General features: G+C 58.7%; 1 protein-coding gene across 1 annotated transcript; it reads left to right on the top strand.

Moving 5' to 3' along the window:
* Nucleotides 1–8,121: 8,121 nt before the first annotated feature.
* Nucleotides 8,122–15,534, top strand: LOC140904279 (thialysine N-epsilon-acetyltransferase-like). Its single transcript, XM_073326763.1, has 6 exons — nucleotides 8,122–8,451; nucleotides 9,476–9,527; nucleotides 9,792–9,875; nucleotides 12,558–12,656; nucleotides 13,374–13,414; nucleotides 15,195–15,534. The coding sequence occupies exons 1-6, from the start codon at nucleotides 8,389–8,391 to the stop codon at nucleotides 15,366–15,368; spliced, it is 513 nt and encodes a 170-aa protein (XP_073182864.1). The 5' UTR covers nucleotides 8,122–8,388; the 3' UTR covers nucleotides 15,369–15,534.
* Nucleotides 15,535–16,595: the final 1,061 nt, after the last annotated feature.

Below are 16,595 nucleotides of genomic sequence, written 5' to 3'. Positions count from 1 at the left end.
ACGCGCTATCTCAGAGTGTAAAATCAGAGCTAAGGGTTAGGGTGAAATTAGAGATAATAATGGTTAGGGTGAAATCAGAGGTAAGGGTTAAAGTGAAATTGAAGTTTAGGGTTTGGGTGAAATCAGAGATAAGGTTTAAGGTGAAATTAGAGATAAGGGTTCAGGTAAAATCAGAGATAAAGGTTAGGGTGAAATTGAAAGTTAGGGTGAAATTAGAGATAAGGGTTAGGGTGAAATTGAAGGTTAGGGTTAAGGTGAAATCAGAGATAAGGGTTAGGGTGAAGGCAAGGGTGGGTGAGAGGGGTCAGGGTTTGGAAAGGGGTAGCAGGGTTCGAGTTACCCCTCTTGTTCCTAGAGGTATGAATCTGGCTGGATTAAACACACATTTTGTACACCCAGCTTCCGAAGTCGCTCTGTAGGCCAGCCCCGGCCCCCTCTCTATTTCCGCTCTGCCAATCTCCTGCCTGACGCAGTGTCACACAACCGTCCAGACCCATCGAGAAAAACTCCACATGGCGTCAGGCACAGATCCCTGCAGGACCCCGCTTGGGAAGCCCCCCCCAATTTAAGCATGCATCTGCCGGGGGCCAGGTCTGTCCGCCGGGGAATGCTATTCATAACGGCGTTGCGCTATTTTGAATCCCAACTCCAGTTACCTTTACGAACCTGACTTGCAAAAGGTTTGTTTGACAAGGCCCATTTCCCATAAAGCCCCATTGACGGGCTTTAATCTCTAGCCCTCTATCTCTAGCCCTTCCTCAACTGAATCCCGTAGCAGCTAATGGGCCTATATCCGGGGCATCCCCCTTTCGGCACAACATCAGCACTATTCTGGAATTTCCCCGGCCTTGCAAGATTTACTATGTATTAACATTGGCGAGCCAGAGACCTCCCTCGGCCAACTCGATGGGAACTCTTGGATACCAGTTATCCCGGCCTGCTGATTTAAAAATGTTGATCTGGAGTGGATGATGCTTAATATCAAATAACCTCCTTGGTAGTAACAGGCCAGAAAGTACCTCATCAGCCTCATGTGACATGGATACATCATCCTGCTCCTTCCCAAACATAGAACACCAATGTTTATTGATCGCTTCGCCCGTCTTTGCATCATTAACTGTTTTACTCTTTGCATCTACAATTTCTTCTGCTCCTAATATATACTTTAAAACACTCCTTATTGTCCTTCACCCTGCCAGCTTTTTTCTTCTCATGTCTTTAGCTTCCCTTAGCAATTTCCTACACGTCACAACTTCTAATTGATTGCAATCTATTTCCCCCCCTTTTTTTCCCATTTGTTGTACGTTGCTTTTATTTCTAACGGCTGCCTTCATCGCTGACACAGGATGGGCATTTAGCCAAATTTATTTCTGTCTCTTGCTGGCAGCTTTTGTGGATTTTTAAAGAACTCCCAATTCTCATATTTCTGTCTACACTTTTCCTCCGCTTTGGGAAACTAGCAGCATTAAGTGTGCATTTTACTGATGAGGAGCATATTTGCCCATATCGAATGTAACCAGGTCACAAAGACGGGTCCCTAGGCAACCACCAGTTTCCAGGCCAGAGATTAATTCATCTTTATTCATCATAGCGAAGTCCAAAATAGAGACGCCTCGTGGTGGGTGCAATTTCTGCTTGTGTTAGAAAAATACCAGCTAGTCGTTAGAGCAGGGGGGCTGGGAGCCAGGACTCCTGGGTTCTATTCATGGCTCTGGGAGGGGAGTGGGGTCTGATGGTTAGAGCGGAGGGGGGGGGGGAGCTGGAAGCGAAAGTCTCTGCTACTTTCCCCCTCCCACATCAGAGTGGGGTTTGGCGCAGACGCAGGAAGAGCCGTGCACCGGGCTGGGGACTGGGCCTTTGTGCACAGGAACATGGGGCTGGAAGGGACCTGGGGGGTCACTGAGTCCCCCTTTCCCTCCCCTCCCCTGCTCCTCCCTCTTTCCCTCACACTCCTCCCTCACCTCACCTGCTCCTCCCCCTTTCCCCCCACTCCTCCCACCCCTCACTTGCTCCTTCCCCTCGCTCCCCCTGCCCCCCCTCTTCTCCCTTCCCTGTTTGCCCCCCAACTCCTCCCCTGCCTGTCCCCCCTCTTCCCTCCCCCACCTCCCCACCCTCTCCCTGCCTGTGCCCCCACTCCTCCCCCCCACCTCCCTTCCCTCACCCCACTGCTCCCCCACTCCTCCCTCCCCTGCCTGTCCCCCTCTCTTCCCTCCACCCATTGCCCCACCCACTCCTGCTTGTCGCCCCGCCCACTCGACGTTCTCGGAACGTTCCAGGCAGCCCCAGGGAGGGAGAGGCACCGGGCGGGCCATACCATTCCTGCCGGAGAGGGGGACGACGCCTTCAAGACCCCCCCCAATAGCTCAAGGTTTAACGCACACACACCCCGCCCTTGTGCACGAAAGCTTGGGTGGGGAGCTCCCTTCCCCTTCCCGCTATGTGCCTGGCGCCTTCAACCCTGAGAACATACTCCTCGCACACACACTTTGTCTGCCCCCCCTGTTTCGCATAATGGTGCCTTCCAGTGGCAAGGGTAAGAGAGGGCAGGCGGGCCCTACCATTCTGGAAACGGGGAAGGGGTGTGTGTGTTTGAAAAAACGGTTCAAATCCTTTCAAATGGGGAGGGAACAGACCCATCCCTCATGCAATACAGACAGGCAACAAGCGGGGAGGGGGACTGCTCAGGACGGGGGGAACAAGGTTCCCCCTTAAAAATATAGCGCTCCCCCTCCATTAAGACACAATGGGCTGGTCCAGGATGAACCAAGACTGGAATGGAGGAAGGGGGGGGAGGAGCCAAAGTCCTTCCTGGCTGAGACACGTCCCCTCCCCTCTCGGGAGAAACCAAAATAGCCCCAGAGAGAGAGGCTGGCGCTGCATGGTTTGGCCTTTTCTGCTGCCCTCCCCCATGAACCCCCCACCGCTCCAGCCAGAGCCCCTATGCACCCCCATCCCATTGCCCCACCCCCTGCCAGGGTCCCATGCACCCCCCACCGCTCCAGCCAGAGCCCCTATGCACCCCCATCCCATTGCCCCACCCCCTGCCAGGGTCCCATGCACCCCCCACCGCTCCAGCCAGGTCCCCTATGCACCCCCATCCCATTGCCCCACCCCCAGCCAGGGTCCCATGCACCCCCCACCGCTCCAGCCAGAGCCCCTATGCACCCCCATCCCATTGCCCCACCCCCTGCCAGGGTCCCATGCACCCCCCACCGCTCCAGCCAGAGCCCCTATGCACCCCCATCCCATTGCCCCACCCCCTGCCAGGGTCCCATGCACCCCCCACCGCTCCAGCCAGGTCCCCTATGCACCCCCATCCCATTGCCCCACCCCCTGCCAGGGTCCCATGCACCCCCCACCGCTCCAGCCAGGTCCCCTATGCACCCCCATCCCATTGCCCCACCCCCTGCCAGGGTCCCATGCACCCCCCACCGCTCCAGCCAGAGCCCCTATGCACCCCCATCCCATTGCCCCACCCCCTGCCAGGGTCCCATGCACCCCCCACCGCTCCAGCCAGAGCCCCTATGCACCCCCATCCCATTGCCCCACCCCCTGCCAGGGTCCCATGCACCCCCCACCGCTCCAGCCAGGTCCCCTATGCACCCCCATCCCATTGCCCCACCCCCTGCCAGGGTCCCATGCACCCCCCACCGCTCCAGCCAGGTCCCCTATGCACCCCCATCCCATTGCCCCACCCCCAGCCAGGGTCCCATGCACCCCCCACCGCTCCAGCCAGGTCCCCTATGCACCCCCATCCCATTGCCCCACCCCCTGCCAGGGTCCCATGCACCCCCCACCGCTCCAGCCAGAGCCCCTATGCACCCCCATCCCATTGCCCCACCCCCTGCCAGGGTCCCATGCACCCCCCACCGCTCCAGCCAGAGCCCCTATGCACCCCCATCCCATTGCCCCACCCCCTGCCAGGGTCCCATGCACCCCCCACCGCTCCAGCCAGAGCCCCTATGCACCCCCATCCCATTGCCCCACCCCCAGCCAGGGTCCCATGCACCCCCCACCGCTCCAGCCAGAGCCCCTATGCACCCCCATCCCATTGCCCCACCCCCAGCCAGTCCCCTATGCACTCCCATCCCATTGCCCCACCCCCAGCCAGGTCCCCATGCACCCCCCCCCGCTCCAGCCAGGGCCCCTATGCACCCCCATCCCATTGCCCCACCCCCAGCCAGAGCCCCTATGCACCCCCATCCCATTGCCCCACCCCCAGCCAGTCCCCTATGCACCCCCATCCCATTGCCCCACCCCCAGCCAGGTCCCCTATGCACCTCCATCCCATTGCCCCACCCCCAGCCTGGTCCCCAAGTACCCCCCATTGCTCCAGCCAGAGCCCCGATGCACCTCCGTCCCATTGCCCCACCCCCAGCCAGGTCCCCTATGCACCCCCCCACTGCTCCAGCCAGGTCCCCTATGCACCCCCATCCCATTGCCCCACCCCCAGCCAGGCCCCCAAGCACCCCCCATTGCTCCAGCCAGGGCCCCATGCAGCCCCCAGTTCCCCAGACAGACACCCCCCCAAGTAATCCCCCCTGTGCACTGCCCTGTCCAGGCCCCTCCTGCATCCCCTCAAAATGTAGACACGCCCCCGACCACCCCCGTTTTGCCAGGGGGACCAGCACACCCCACCCTTCATCAGGCCAAGATTCTGCACAAACCCTCCACCTCATTTAAGACGCTCCCTCCTTACCTCCCCCCCGCCCCGGAATTCCATATCTCTCCCCCCACACCTCCCCACCCCCACCCACACACTCGGGGGCCCCCTCTCCACCGTCATGGGCTACGGAGATGACCTGCCAGCCTCTGGATGTGCCCCCCACCCCCCAGGCCCTTCAGAAAAACTGGACAGTGCATGGCAAGATTGTTTCATTGTTTCCTTGTCTCCCCGCTCCCCGGACTGTCTGTTCTCTGTCTCTTGTCCGACACTTAGACTGGGGGGGGCGGCAGGGAGCGTCTCTGTGTTCTGGATTCGTACAGCACCTGGCGCGGTCGGGGCCCGGTCCAAGACTGGGCCCAACGCAGGCCCTGTCGCGATACAAATAAGGAGGAAGAATTAATCATCGGCCCAAGTCCTCCGGTCACCTTCCAGGATGGCCGGGGCGGGGAGCTTGGCGGGAGATTCCCTCCCTTTCGCTCTGCTATCTCCCCCACCCTGATCTCGATGTTCGGGGGGGCCGAACCCCGCAGATCGCAGCGTTCCAAGGGTCAGGACGCCCGCGGATCAGAACGTTACGTTGGAACCCTGTGGAGCCGGAAGTCCCACAGATCAGGACACCCCCCCTTGCCCCTTGCCCCCCGGCAGATCTCAACATTCCATGGCCAGAACCCTGCCACCCCGATGTGCCATGGGCCGAGTCTATTCCCCGCCCCCCAATGGATCTTCATGTTCAACGGATCGGAACCCTCGGTGGATCTCAACGTTCCAGGGACCGGAACCCCGCGGACCTCAACGTTCCAGGGACCGGAACCCCGCAGACCTCAGCGTTTCAGGGACCGGAACCCCACAGACCTCAGCGTTCCAGGGAGCGGAACCCCGTGGATCTCAGCGTTCCAGGGACCGGAACCCCACGGATCTCAGCATTCCAGGGACCGGAACCCCGCGGACCTCGACGTTCCAGGGACCGGAACCCCGCAGACCTCGACGTTCCAGGGACCGGAACCCCGCAGACCTCGACGTTCCAGGGACCGGAACCCCGCGGACCTCGACGTTCCAGGGACCGGAACCCCGCGGACCTCGACGTTCCAGGGACCGGAACCCCGCGGACCTCGACGTTCCAGGGACCGGAACCCTGCGGATCTCAACATTCCAGGGAATGGAACCCATGGATCTCAATGCTCCACGGATCAGAACCCTCAATGGATCTCAATGTTTAATGCATCAGAACCCTACAAGATCTCGGTATTCCACGGACCGGAACCCTATGGATCTCGACATTCCACAGACCGGAACCCCGCGGATCTCGACGTTCCACAGACCGGAACCCCGCGGATCTCAACGTTCCACAGACCGGAACCCCACGGATCTCGACGTTCCACCGACCCAACCCTCGCAGAGCTCAGTGCTCCACGGATCAGAACCCTCAGTGGGGAACCTCAACGTTCTAGGGGCCGGAACCCCGCGGATCTCAACATTCCACCGATCAGAACCCCGCGGATCTCAACATTCCACCGATCGGAACCCTGCGGATCTCAACATTCCACCGATCAGAACCCTGCGGGCCTCAACATTCCACCGATCGGAACCTCGCAGATCTCAACGTTCTACCGACCGGTCCCCCGCGGATCTCAGCGCCCCCGGGGTACTCCGCCTCCCCCCTCTTGAGCCGGAGCCAGACCAGAAGTGCTTTCATGACTCAGACCCTGATTCATAACCTCACAGCTTCACCCCAGCCCGGTCTCGGGCCAGCTCTCGGGCCAGCATCGCGGCCTCCCCCCGCCCCGTGCCTGACTCCGCCATCATCGCCACCCCGCACCGAGCCCCCTCCCAGCCCCCCAAAAGTCACCTCCGCGGAGATCTCCCCTCCAGTCTCTCTCCCGGGCACTTTGCATCCACATGCACGAGTTGGGGATTTCCCGGCGGCCCAGGATGCATTGCGCCGCTGCCTTGGCCACGTGACCGTGGGCACGGTGAGGCCATGGCCGCCATCTTTACTGTGGACAAAAAAAATAGAAAAAGTGGCTGGGCCGTGCTGGTTTCTGGGAGCCAGGACTCCTGGGTTCTCTCCCTGGTTCCGGGAGGGGAGTGGGGGCTGGTGGGTTAGAGCCGGGGGCGGGGCTGGGGGCCAGGACTCCTGGGTTCTCTCCCTGGCTCTGGGAGGGGAGTGGGGGCTGGTGGGATAGAGCTGGGGGGGCTGGGGGCCAGGACTCCTGGGTTCTCTCCCCGGCTCTGGGAGGGGAGTGGGGGCTGGTGGGTTGGGGCTGGGGCCAGAACTCCTGGGTTCTCTCCCTGGCTCCGGGAGGGGAGTGGGGGCTGGTGGGATAGAGCTGGGGGGGCTGGGGGCCAGGACTCCTGGGTTCTCTCCCTGGCTCCGGGAGGGGAGTGGGGGCTGGTGGGATAGAGCCGGGGGGGGGGGCTGGGGGCAAGAACTCCTGGGTTCTCTCCCCGGCTCCGGGAGGGGAGTGGGGGCTGGTGGGTTAGAGCCGGGGGCAGGGCTGGGGGCCAGGACTCCTGGGTTCTCTCCCCGGCTCTGGGAGGGGAGTGGGGGCTGGTGGATTAGAGCTGGGGGGGCTGGGGGCCAGGACTCCTGGGTTCTCTCCCCAGCTCCGGGAGGGGAGTGGGGGCTGGTGGGTTAGAGCCGGGGGCGGGGCTGGGGGCCAGGACTCCTGGGTTCTCTCCCCGGCTCCGGGAGGGGAGTGGGGGCTGGTGGGTTAGAGCCGGGGGCGGGGCTGGGGGCCAGGACTCCTGGGTTCTCTCCCCGGCTCTGGGAGGGGAGTGGGGGCTGGTGGGTTGGGGCTGGGGCCAGAACTCCTGGGTTCTCTCCCTGGCTCCGGGAGGGGAGTGGGGGCTGGTGGGATAGAGCCGGGGGGGCTGGGGGCCAGGACTCCTGGGTTCTCTCCCCGGCTCTGGGAGGGGAGTGGGGGCTGGTGGGTTGGGGCTGGGGCCAGAACTCCTGGGTTCTCTCCCCGGCTCTGGGAGGGGAGTGGGGGCTGGTGGATTAGAGCTGGGGGGGCTGGGGGCCAGGACTCCTGGGTTCTCTCCCCGGCTCCGGGAGGGGAGTGGGGGCTGGTGGGTTAGAGCCGGGGGCGGGGCTGGGGGCCAGGACTCCTGGGTTCTCTCCCCGGCTCTGGGAGGGGAGTGGGGGCTGGTGGGTTGGGGCTGGGGCCAGAACTCCTGGGTTCTCTCCCTGGCTCCGGGAGGGGAGTGGGGGCTGGTGGGTTAGAGCCGGGGGCGGGGCTGGGGGCCAGGACTCCTGGGTTCTCTCCCCGGCTCTGGGAGGGGAGTGGGGGCTGGTGGGTTAGAGCTGGGGGGGGGCTGGGACTCCTCCACCCCAGTGGGAATTATCCACAGGCCGGAGGTAGCTCTCAGAGCTCTGATTCCCTGGCATGGGGCGGGGGGGGCCTTGTTACCACCCCAGCTGCCAGTGGCTTCTCAGGACCCAGCGGCAGGGGGTGGGAATAAGGGGTTCACGCGGGATCTTTCACCCCGGCACGTGCCCTGCTCGCTTGTCTTCCCATCCTCCAGCGTGTGGTTTCATCTGAGCCGCAGGCTTCCCGGACTTGCGAATTCCCCCCCTCCCCAATCCGGCTCGGCAGCCAGATCCTGATCTTGTGGGGAGGGAGGGGTTGCCTGGACAGCTGTAAATCCCTGCGCTATATAGATCGCAGGTGGCAGGCTGGAAGGCCACACCCAGCCCCATCGCCCGCCGGCCCCAGGTGGCCATGGAGTGCGTTGTCCGCCCGGCCCAGAGCACCGACTGCGACCACGTCATGGCCATGATCCGCGTGAGCTGCTGCGGGGCTGGGGTGGGGGCTGCTGGGGGCATCAGGATGCCGGGGTTCCCTTCCTGAGTGACTTTGCTCCCCTGGAAATGTTCTGTGCCTCAGTTTCCCCAGAGGCGGCAAACAATCTGTGCTCTGTTAATTCATCAATGCCTTGCCCCGTCCGTCCGTCCCTACACAGCTAATCTTATCTCTCCATCCCCAGACAACACCCCACAGTGTTAGGGTCCCGCTGCCCACCCTGAGTCTCGCTCGTTCCCGGGGTCTCTGTGTCACGGAGTCCCCGGGCGATGCTCTGGAACTGCTCCCTACGAAGCCAGGCAGGACTCTGGGGAAGTCTCCTCTCTATGAGCAGCCTGTCTGCAGGACACACAGCTCACCTGGCTTCCACCTTCCTGGGTCTGACCTCGGAGCATCCAGCATCCTCTGCACCTCCGTGCACTTCCCCCAGCGAGTCCGCCCAGGCGGGGTCCTGGGGGGGCCAGAGGGTCCTGCCCCCCAACTCCGCAGTCAGATGTGACTCTCAGCCAGCCAGCAACACAGAAGGTTTATTAGGCGACAGGAACATGGTCTAACACAGAGCTTGTAGGTGCAGAGAACAGGACCCCTCAGCTGGGTCCATTTTGGGGGGCAGTGAGCCAGACAACCACGTCTGCCCTTCACTCCATGTCTCTGCCAGCCTCAAACTGAAACTCCCTCCAGCCCCCCCCTCCTCCTCCCGGGCTTTGTCCCTTTCCCGGGCCAGGAGGGCACCGGATCCCTTTGTTCTCCAACCCTTTAGCTCTCACCTTGCAGGGGGGAAGGGCCCAGGTCATCAGCTGCCAGGAAACAGGGTGTTGGCCATTGTCTGTGTTCAGACCCCTGCCCACACCTGCCCTCTAGGGCTCTGCAAGGATCATACACCCTCATCCCCCATCTAGATACTTAAGAACGGCCTAGGGGAAACTGAGGCACCCCCACACTATTCAGAGAAAACATTAAGAACAGTTCTGCTTCGTCATGCTCTGGCTCTGTTTGTTCCCCCAAGGAGATTGCTGAATATCATAACGAGCTGGACAAGGTGACAATTAACTCCCAGGGTGAGCCAGACAGTGGGGGGCCGGGCATGGGGAGGGGACACCCCCAAACTCAGCCTGATCCACCCCAACTCACTTTGACCTCCCAACCTTCCCTGGAAACCTCCCCCAAATTCACCCCTCTGGCCCCCTTCTGGCCTTCCCCCCAAACTTCCCCCGAACTCCTAGTTTTCCCCAATCTCATTCCTGACCCCCCCCAATCCTTCCCACCACCACCCCAAACTCCTCCCCATACCTGTTGTCTGTCTGCTCCATTTCTCCCTGTAGTGTTGGGGGCTGACAGGTTTGGAGGGGACCCCTTCTACCAATGTCTCGTAGCAGAACTGGCCCCAGAGCAAGACAACAAGCAAGGTACGTAAATTCATAATCCTCGCTCCGGTGTCAATCAGGAGTCACTCTACTGGAGTGCACAGGACTGCTTCCCCTCTAGCTCACTCCGGTGTCAATCAGGAGTCATTCTTCTGGAGTTCACATGGCCATTTCCCCTCTTGCTCACTCCATTGTCATACTGGAGTCAATAGGTCCAATTCATAGAATCATAGAATATCAGGGTTGGAAGGGACCTCAGGAGGTCATCTAGTCCAACCCCCTGCTCAAAGCAGGACCAATCCCCAATTAAATCATCCCAGCCAGGGCTTTGTCAAGCCTGACCTTAAAAACTTCTAAGGAAGGAGATTCCACCACCTCCCTAGGGAATGCATTCCAGTGTTTCACCACCCTCCTAGTGAAAAAGTTTTTCCTAAAATCCAACCTAAACCTCCCCACTGCAACTTGAGACCATTCCTCCTTGTTCTGTCCTCTTCTACCACTGAGAACAGTCTAGAACCATCCTCTCTGGAACCACCTCTCAGGTAGTTGAAAGCAGCTATCAAATCCCCCCTCATTCTTCTCTTCCGTAGACTAATTAATCCCAGTTCCCTCAGCCTCTCCTCATAAGTCATGTGTTCCAGACTCCTCATCATTTTTGTTGCCCTTCGCTGGACTCTCTCCAATTTATCCACATCCTTCTTGTAGTGGGGGGCCCAAAACTGGACACAGTACTCCAGATGAGGCCTCACCAATGTCGAATAGAGGGGGACGATCACGTCCCTCGATCTGCTGGCAATGCCCCTACGTATACATCCCAAAATGCCATTGGCCTTCTTGACATGAAGGGGAAAGGAGTCCAGGAGAGCTGGCTGTATTTCAAAGAATCCCTATTGAGGTTACAGGGACAAACCATCCCGATGTGTTGAAAGAATAGTAAATATGGGAGGCGACCAGCTTGGCTTAACAGTGAAATCCTTGCGGATCTTAAACATAAAAAAGAAGCTTACAAGAAGTGGAAGATTGGACAAATGACCAGGGAAGAGTATAAAAATATTGCTCGGGGATGCAGGAATGAAATCAGGAAGGCCAAATCGCACCTGGAGCTGCAGCTAGCAAGAGATGTTAAGAGTAACAAGAAGGGTTTCTTCAGGTATGTTGGCAACAAGAAGAAAGCCAAGGAAAGTGTGGGCCCCTTACTGAATGAGGGAGGCAACCTAGTGACAGAGGATGTGGAAAAAGCTAATGTACTCAATGCTTTTTTTTGCCTGTGTCTTCACGAACAAGCTCAGCTCCCAGACTGCTGCACTGGGCAGCACAGCATGGGGAGGAGGTGACCAGCCCTCTGTGGAGAAAGAAGTGGTTTGGGACTATTTAGAAAAGCTGGATGAGCACAAGTCCATGGGGCCGGATGCGCTGCATCCGAGAGTGCTGAAGGAATTGGCGGCTGTGATTGCAGAGCCATTGGCCATTATCTTTGAAAACTCATGGCAATCGGGGGAAGTCCCGGACGACTGGAGAAAGGCTAATGTAGTGCCCATCTTTAAAAAAGGGAAGAAGGAGGATCCTGGGAACTACAGGCCAGTCAGCCTCACCTCAGTCCCCGGAAAAATCATGGAGCAGGTCCTCAAAGAATCAATCCTGATGCACTTACATGAGAGGAAAGTGATCAGGAACAGCCAGCATGGATTCACCAAGGGAAGGTCATGCCTGACTAATCTAATCGCCTTCTATGATGAGATTACTGGTTCTGTGGATGAAGGGAAAGCAGTGGATGTATTGTTCCTTGACTTCAGCAAAGCTTTTGACACGGTCTCCCACAGTATTCTTGTCAGCAAGTTAAAGAAGTCTGGGCTGGATGAATGCACTATAAGGTGGGTAGAAAGTTGGCTAGATCGTCGGGCTCAACGGGGAGTGATCAATGGCTCCATGTCTAGAGGGCAGCCGGTATCAAGTGGAGTGCCCCAAGGGTCGGTCCTGGGGCCGGTTTTGTTCAATATCTTCATAAATGATCTGGAGGATGGTGTGGATTGCACTCTCAGCAAATTTGCGGATGATACTAAACTGGGAGGAGTGGTAGATACAGGAGTGGCAGGTAGGGATAGGATACAGAGGGACCTAGACAAATTGGAGGATTGGGCCAAAAGAAATCTGATGAGGTTCAATAAGGACAAGTGCAGAGTCCTGCACTTAGGACGGAAGAATCCCATGCACCGCTACAGACTAGGGACCGAATGGCTCGGCAGCAGTTCTGCAGAAAAGGACCTAGGGGTGACAGTGGACGAGAAGCTGGAGATGAGTCAACAGTGATTCCCCTCTCGCTCACTCCGGTGTCAGTCAGGAGTCATTCTACTGGAGGTCACATGGCCATTTCCCCTCTTGCTCACTCCGTTGTCAGGCTGGAGTCAATAGGTCCGATTCCCCTCTCACTCACTCTGGTGTCTATTAGGAGTCACTCCAGTGGAGTCAATGGGGCCAATTCCCATCTCATTCACTCCGGGGTCAATCAAGAGTCACTCCGTTGGAGCCAGCGATCTGGATCCTGAGCTAGTGTGAACCCAGAGTAGTTCTGACTCTGTGGCTTTATCCCCATCTTAAACCAGGTCCAACCCCGCCTCTCGCTGGATCCGGACCTGGACCCCAGGTCCTGTGTGGTACCCCCCCTCCCCCAAGTCCATCCCTACCCCACAGTGGCTGACCCCTGTTTGATCCCTCTCTCTCCCCCAGGTCACCTAATCAGCTACGTCTTATTCTTCTTTGGCTACAGTGTGAACACAGGCCGTATCGTCTACTTGGAGAATCTGTATGTGGTCTCTGAATTCAGAGGTAGGGTGCCATGCTGCGTCCTTTGGGGAATGAGCCACGGCGGGGGAGTGGATGGGGAGCAGGGGGAGCAGGAGGCAAAATCAGCCCCAGTGTGACTCCAGTGGAGTGACTCCTGATTGACTCCGGAGTGGAGTGAACAGCAGGAATCAGCCTTGCAGTCAAGAGAGAAGGAAGAGCTTCTGCTGGTGCGTTTCATAACTGTTCCAAGAGCCAGGATTGCTCAGCCAAGGGTCAAGGCCGCCCGCTCAGGATGACGGCCCCAGAAGACTCCACCCCCTCTGTTCAGGTCATGGCGATAATCTGCACCGCCGAGTCCATCAGTGTTAACGAGCTAGGTAACAGGGATGTGGAAAACAAAGCAGGGGAAATGTGACGTCGCCCAGTAGGATAGCTCTGTCCTCTTAATGTGAACTAACGCTGTCAATCCGGAGGCACTCCGCTGTCGTTCACAGAGCTGGTTCCCCTCTCGCTCAATCCGGAGTCAATCGGGAGTCACTCCGCTGGCGTTCACAGGGCCAGTTCCCCTGTCACTCAATCCGGAGTCAATCAGGAGTCACTCCGCTGGCGTTCACAGGGCTGGTTCCCCTCTCATTCACCCCGGTTTTGAGGACGGAGAGAAGGGGAGGAGACTATGGATGCTGATGGCGGGGGGGTTGGGAAGTGCCCACATGGACCCAAATGAACTGTAACCCCCTTTGCCGGGCTTTGGCTCCCTAGGCCGGGGGATCGGGAAGAAGCTGCTGAGTGAAATGGCTAAGGTAAGATTTTACCCCCTCTCCCTCTGCCCCACCCCCCAGGTTCTGCCCCCGCCCTCAGCCAACCCCAATGAGGGGGGGAGGGATAGCTCAGTGGGGGAGGGATAGCTCAGTGGTTTGAGCATTGGCCTGCTAAACCCAGGGTTGTGAGTTCAATCCTTGAGGGGGCCATTTAGGGATCTGGGGCAAAAATTGGGGATCGGTCCTGCTTTGAGCAGGGGGTTGGACTAGATGACCTCCCGAGGGCCCTTCCAACCCTGATAGTCTGATTCTATGAGGGCAGGGGATTGGCACACGGGATTTGGGCTGGAGTGTCAGGTGATCAGGCACAAACCCCGCCCCCTTCTCCTTCACCCCACCCACCCCATCCCAGAGGGGGTGGGGCGGCCCCCCACTGGGGTCAGCAGCAGGCCCGGGGGACATGCCCTCAAGGTGCCACTCTCAGTAAAGCTGGATTAGGGGAGGCTGGGATGGATTAATATGTCTGGATTGGGAGTAGGGGCAAATAGAGTTAACCTGTGTTGGTGTAGATTAAGAAGTCTGGATTGGGATTGAAGGTAGGTTGGGGATAGATTAAGTGGTTTGGATTGGGATTAGGAGTAGATTTGTATGGATTAAGCAGTCCGGATTGGGACTGGGGTAAATTGGGGACAGATTAAAGAGTCTGGATTGGGTTTAGAGTCAGATTGGGGATACAGTAAGAGGTCTGGTTTGGGATTCAGGCTAGATAATGTCGAGTTAAATAAAATGGACTGAATTAGAATTGGGGTTAGGTTTAGATAAACACCATCTGGATTAATATTAGGATGTGATTTGTTTTCTTGATTTGGATTATGGATAGTTGGATAAAGGTACCCTGGGTTTGGAATATATTTGTATAGCTGTGTCATGGATTCAAATGTCGCACCCATTTTTGGCCCTGCATAGTCCCTTCAGGGCGAGAGCCCTTCTTGGCTGTCCACTCTCTCTCGGGGTTAAGCCCCTCCACCTCCTGGAATCACACCTCTCTGAGCCTTACCACACCTGTCTCCCACCGTGGGCCCCCTCAGGGAGTCCCCTCGCGCTGGACCCCGGGACCTCCACTCCCAAACCCTCTTCTCTGGACCGGAGCGACTCTCAGCCAGTGTAAAACAGGAGGGTTTATTGAGCGTCTGAACCCAGCACAGGGCCCTCGGGCCTAGCAACCCCCATCTCTAGCCTGTTGTCTGCGGGTCCCGGCAACCAAATACCCTCTCTCACCACCTTGTTAAACTGAGGCGCTCCAAAAATCCCCAATTTCGTCACAAGCTGTAGTCGGGATTTGGGTGACAGGGCTCAATAGGTATAAGGGATTGAGAGTGGATTAAGTGGAGAGTGGATTAAGGCTAGTGGAGAGTGGATTAAGGCTATCTGGGGGAATCTGGATTAGGTGGAGATGGGGGAATCTGGATTAGGGTTAGAGGAGGAGTCAGTGTCAAGTGGAGAGGTGGAATCTGTATTAGGGTTAGAGGTCGAGTAAGGATTAGGTTTAGATGGTGGAATCTGGATTAGGATAGGAACACAATGAGTCTGGATTAGGATTAGAGGGCAGAATCATTTGGTCTTGGTTGAGTGTAGGACTTTAGACATCTGTATTAGGATTAGGGTTAGATTGGTATCTAGATTGGGATTAGGAAGGCCTGGATTGGGATTATGATTAGATGGGGCTGGATTAAGTTGGTGAGATTTGTCCATGCATGGATGCGCCTTCCCTCTGACCCGTCTCCTCCCCCATGCGGTGACCCGCCCCTCCCCGTCGCGGCAGGCGGTGCTGGCCCGGGGCTGCAGCGAGATGAAGTTCACGGTGGCGGCGTGGAACAGCCAGGCCCTGGCGTGGTACCGGCACCTCGGGGCCCAGGACAAGACGGAGGCGAGCGACTGGCACTGCTTCGAGCTGGGGGCCGAGGCCCTGCGCAGGCTGGCAGGGGACGGACGGTGATTCGGGGCCATGGGGAGCCGGGCTGGGGCCACGGAGCTAAACCAGCCGGAGCCCTCCGGGCCCCATGGAGTCCTGCGTCTGCACCCCACAGCCCTCCATCCCTCCTTCCATCCCACACAGCCCTCCTTCCATCCATCCCTCCTTCCATCCCCCATAGCCCTCCATCCATCCAGCCCTCCTTCCATCCCACACAGCCCTCCAGCCCTCCTTCCATCCCCCATAGCCCTCCATCCCTCCTTCCATCCCCCATAGCCCTCCATCCATCCATCCCTCCTTCCATCCCCCATAGCCCTCCATCCCTCCTTCCATCCCACACAGCCCTCCATCCATCCATCCCTCCTTCCATCCCCCATAGCCCTCCATCCCTCCTTCCATCCACACAGCCCTCCATCCCTCCTTCCATCCCCCATAGCCCTCCATCCCTCCTTCCATCCCACACAGCCCTCCAGCCCTCCTTCCATCCCCCATAGCCCTCCATCCATCCATCCCTCCTTCCATCCCCCATAGCCCTCCATCCCTCCTTCCATTCCCCATTGCCCTCCATCCCTCCTTCCATCCCCCATAGCCCTCCAGCCCTCCTTCCATCCCACACAGCCCTCCATCCATCCATCCCTCCTTCCATCCCACACAGCCCTCCATCCCTCCTTCCATCCCCCATAGCCCTCCTTCCATCCGTCCCTCCTTCCATCCCCCATAGCCCTCCATCCATCCAGCCCTCCTTCCATCCCCCATAGCCCTCCATCTATCCAGCCCTCCTTCCATCCCCCATAGCCCTCCATCCCTCCTTCCATCCCACACAGCCCTCCATCCATCCAGCCCTCCTTCCATCCACACAGCCCTCCTTAAATCCATCCCTCCTTCCATCCCCCATAGCCCTCCAGCCCTCCTTCCATCCCACACAGCCCTCCATCCATCCATCCCTCCTTCCATCCACACAGCCCTCCGTCCATCCAGCCCTCCTTCCATCCACACAGCCCTCCAGCCCTCCTTCCATCCCACACACCCCTCCATCCATCCAGCCCTCCTTCCATCCACACAGCCCTCCATCCCTCCTTCCAGCCCACACAGCCCTCCATCCATCTAGCCCTCCTTCCATCCCCCATAGCCCTCCAGCCCTCCTTCCATCCCACACAGCCCTCCATCCATCCATCCCTCCTTCCATCCCCCATAGCCCTCCATCCCTCCTTCCATCCCACACAGCCCTCCAGCCCTCCTTCCATCCCACAC

Source organism: Lepidochelys kempii, chromosome 28 (assembly GCF_965140265.1).
Source record: "Lepidochelys kempii isolate rLepKem1 chromosome 28, rLepKem1.hap2, whole genome shotgun sequence".
Classification (NCBI taxonomy): domain Eukaryota; kingdom Metazoa; phylum Chordata; order Testudines; family Cheloniidae; genus Lepidochelys; species Lepidochelys kempii.
Note: the sequence above shows the minus strand (reverse complement) of the source record. Positions and strands in the feature narration are given on the sequence as shown.

What these genes read in the sequence shown, in the direction of transcription:
- LOC140904279 (XM_073326763.1), top strand. Translation starts at nt 8,389, where the DNA reads ATGGAGTGCGTTGTCCGCCCGGCCCAGAGCACCGACTGCGACCACGTC. An exon ending in ACGTCATGGCCATGATCCGC is followed by an intron (nt 8,452 to 9,475) that starts GTGAGCTGCTGC and finishes TGTTCCCCCAAG; the next exon opens with GAGATTGCTGAATATCATAA. An exon ending in AGAGCAAGACAACAAGCAAG is followed by an intron (nt 9,876 to 12,557) that starts GTACGTAAATTC and finishes TCTCTCCCCCAG; the next exon opens with GTCACCTAATCAGCTACGTC.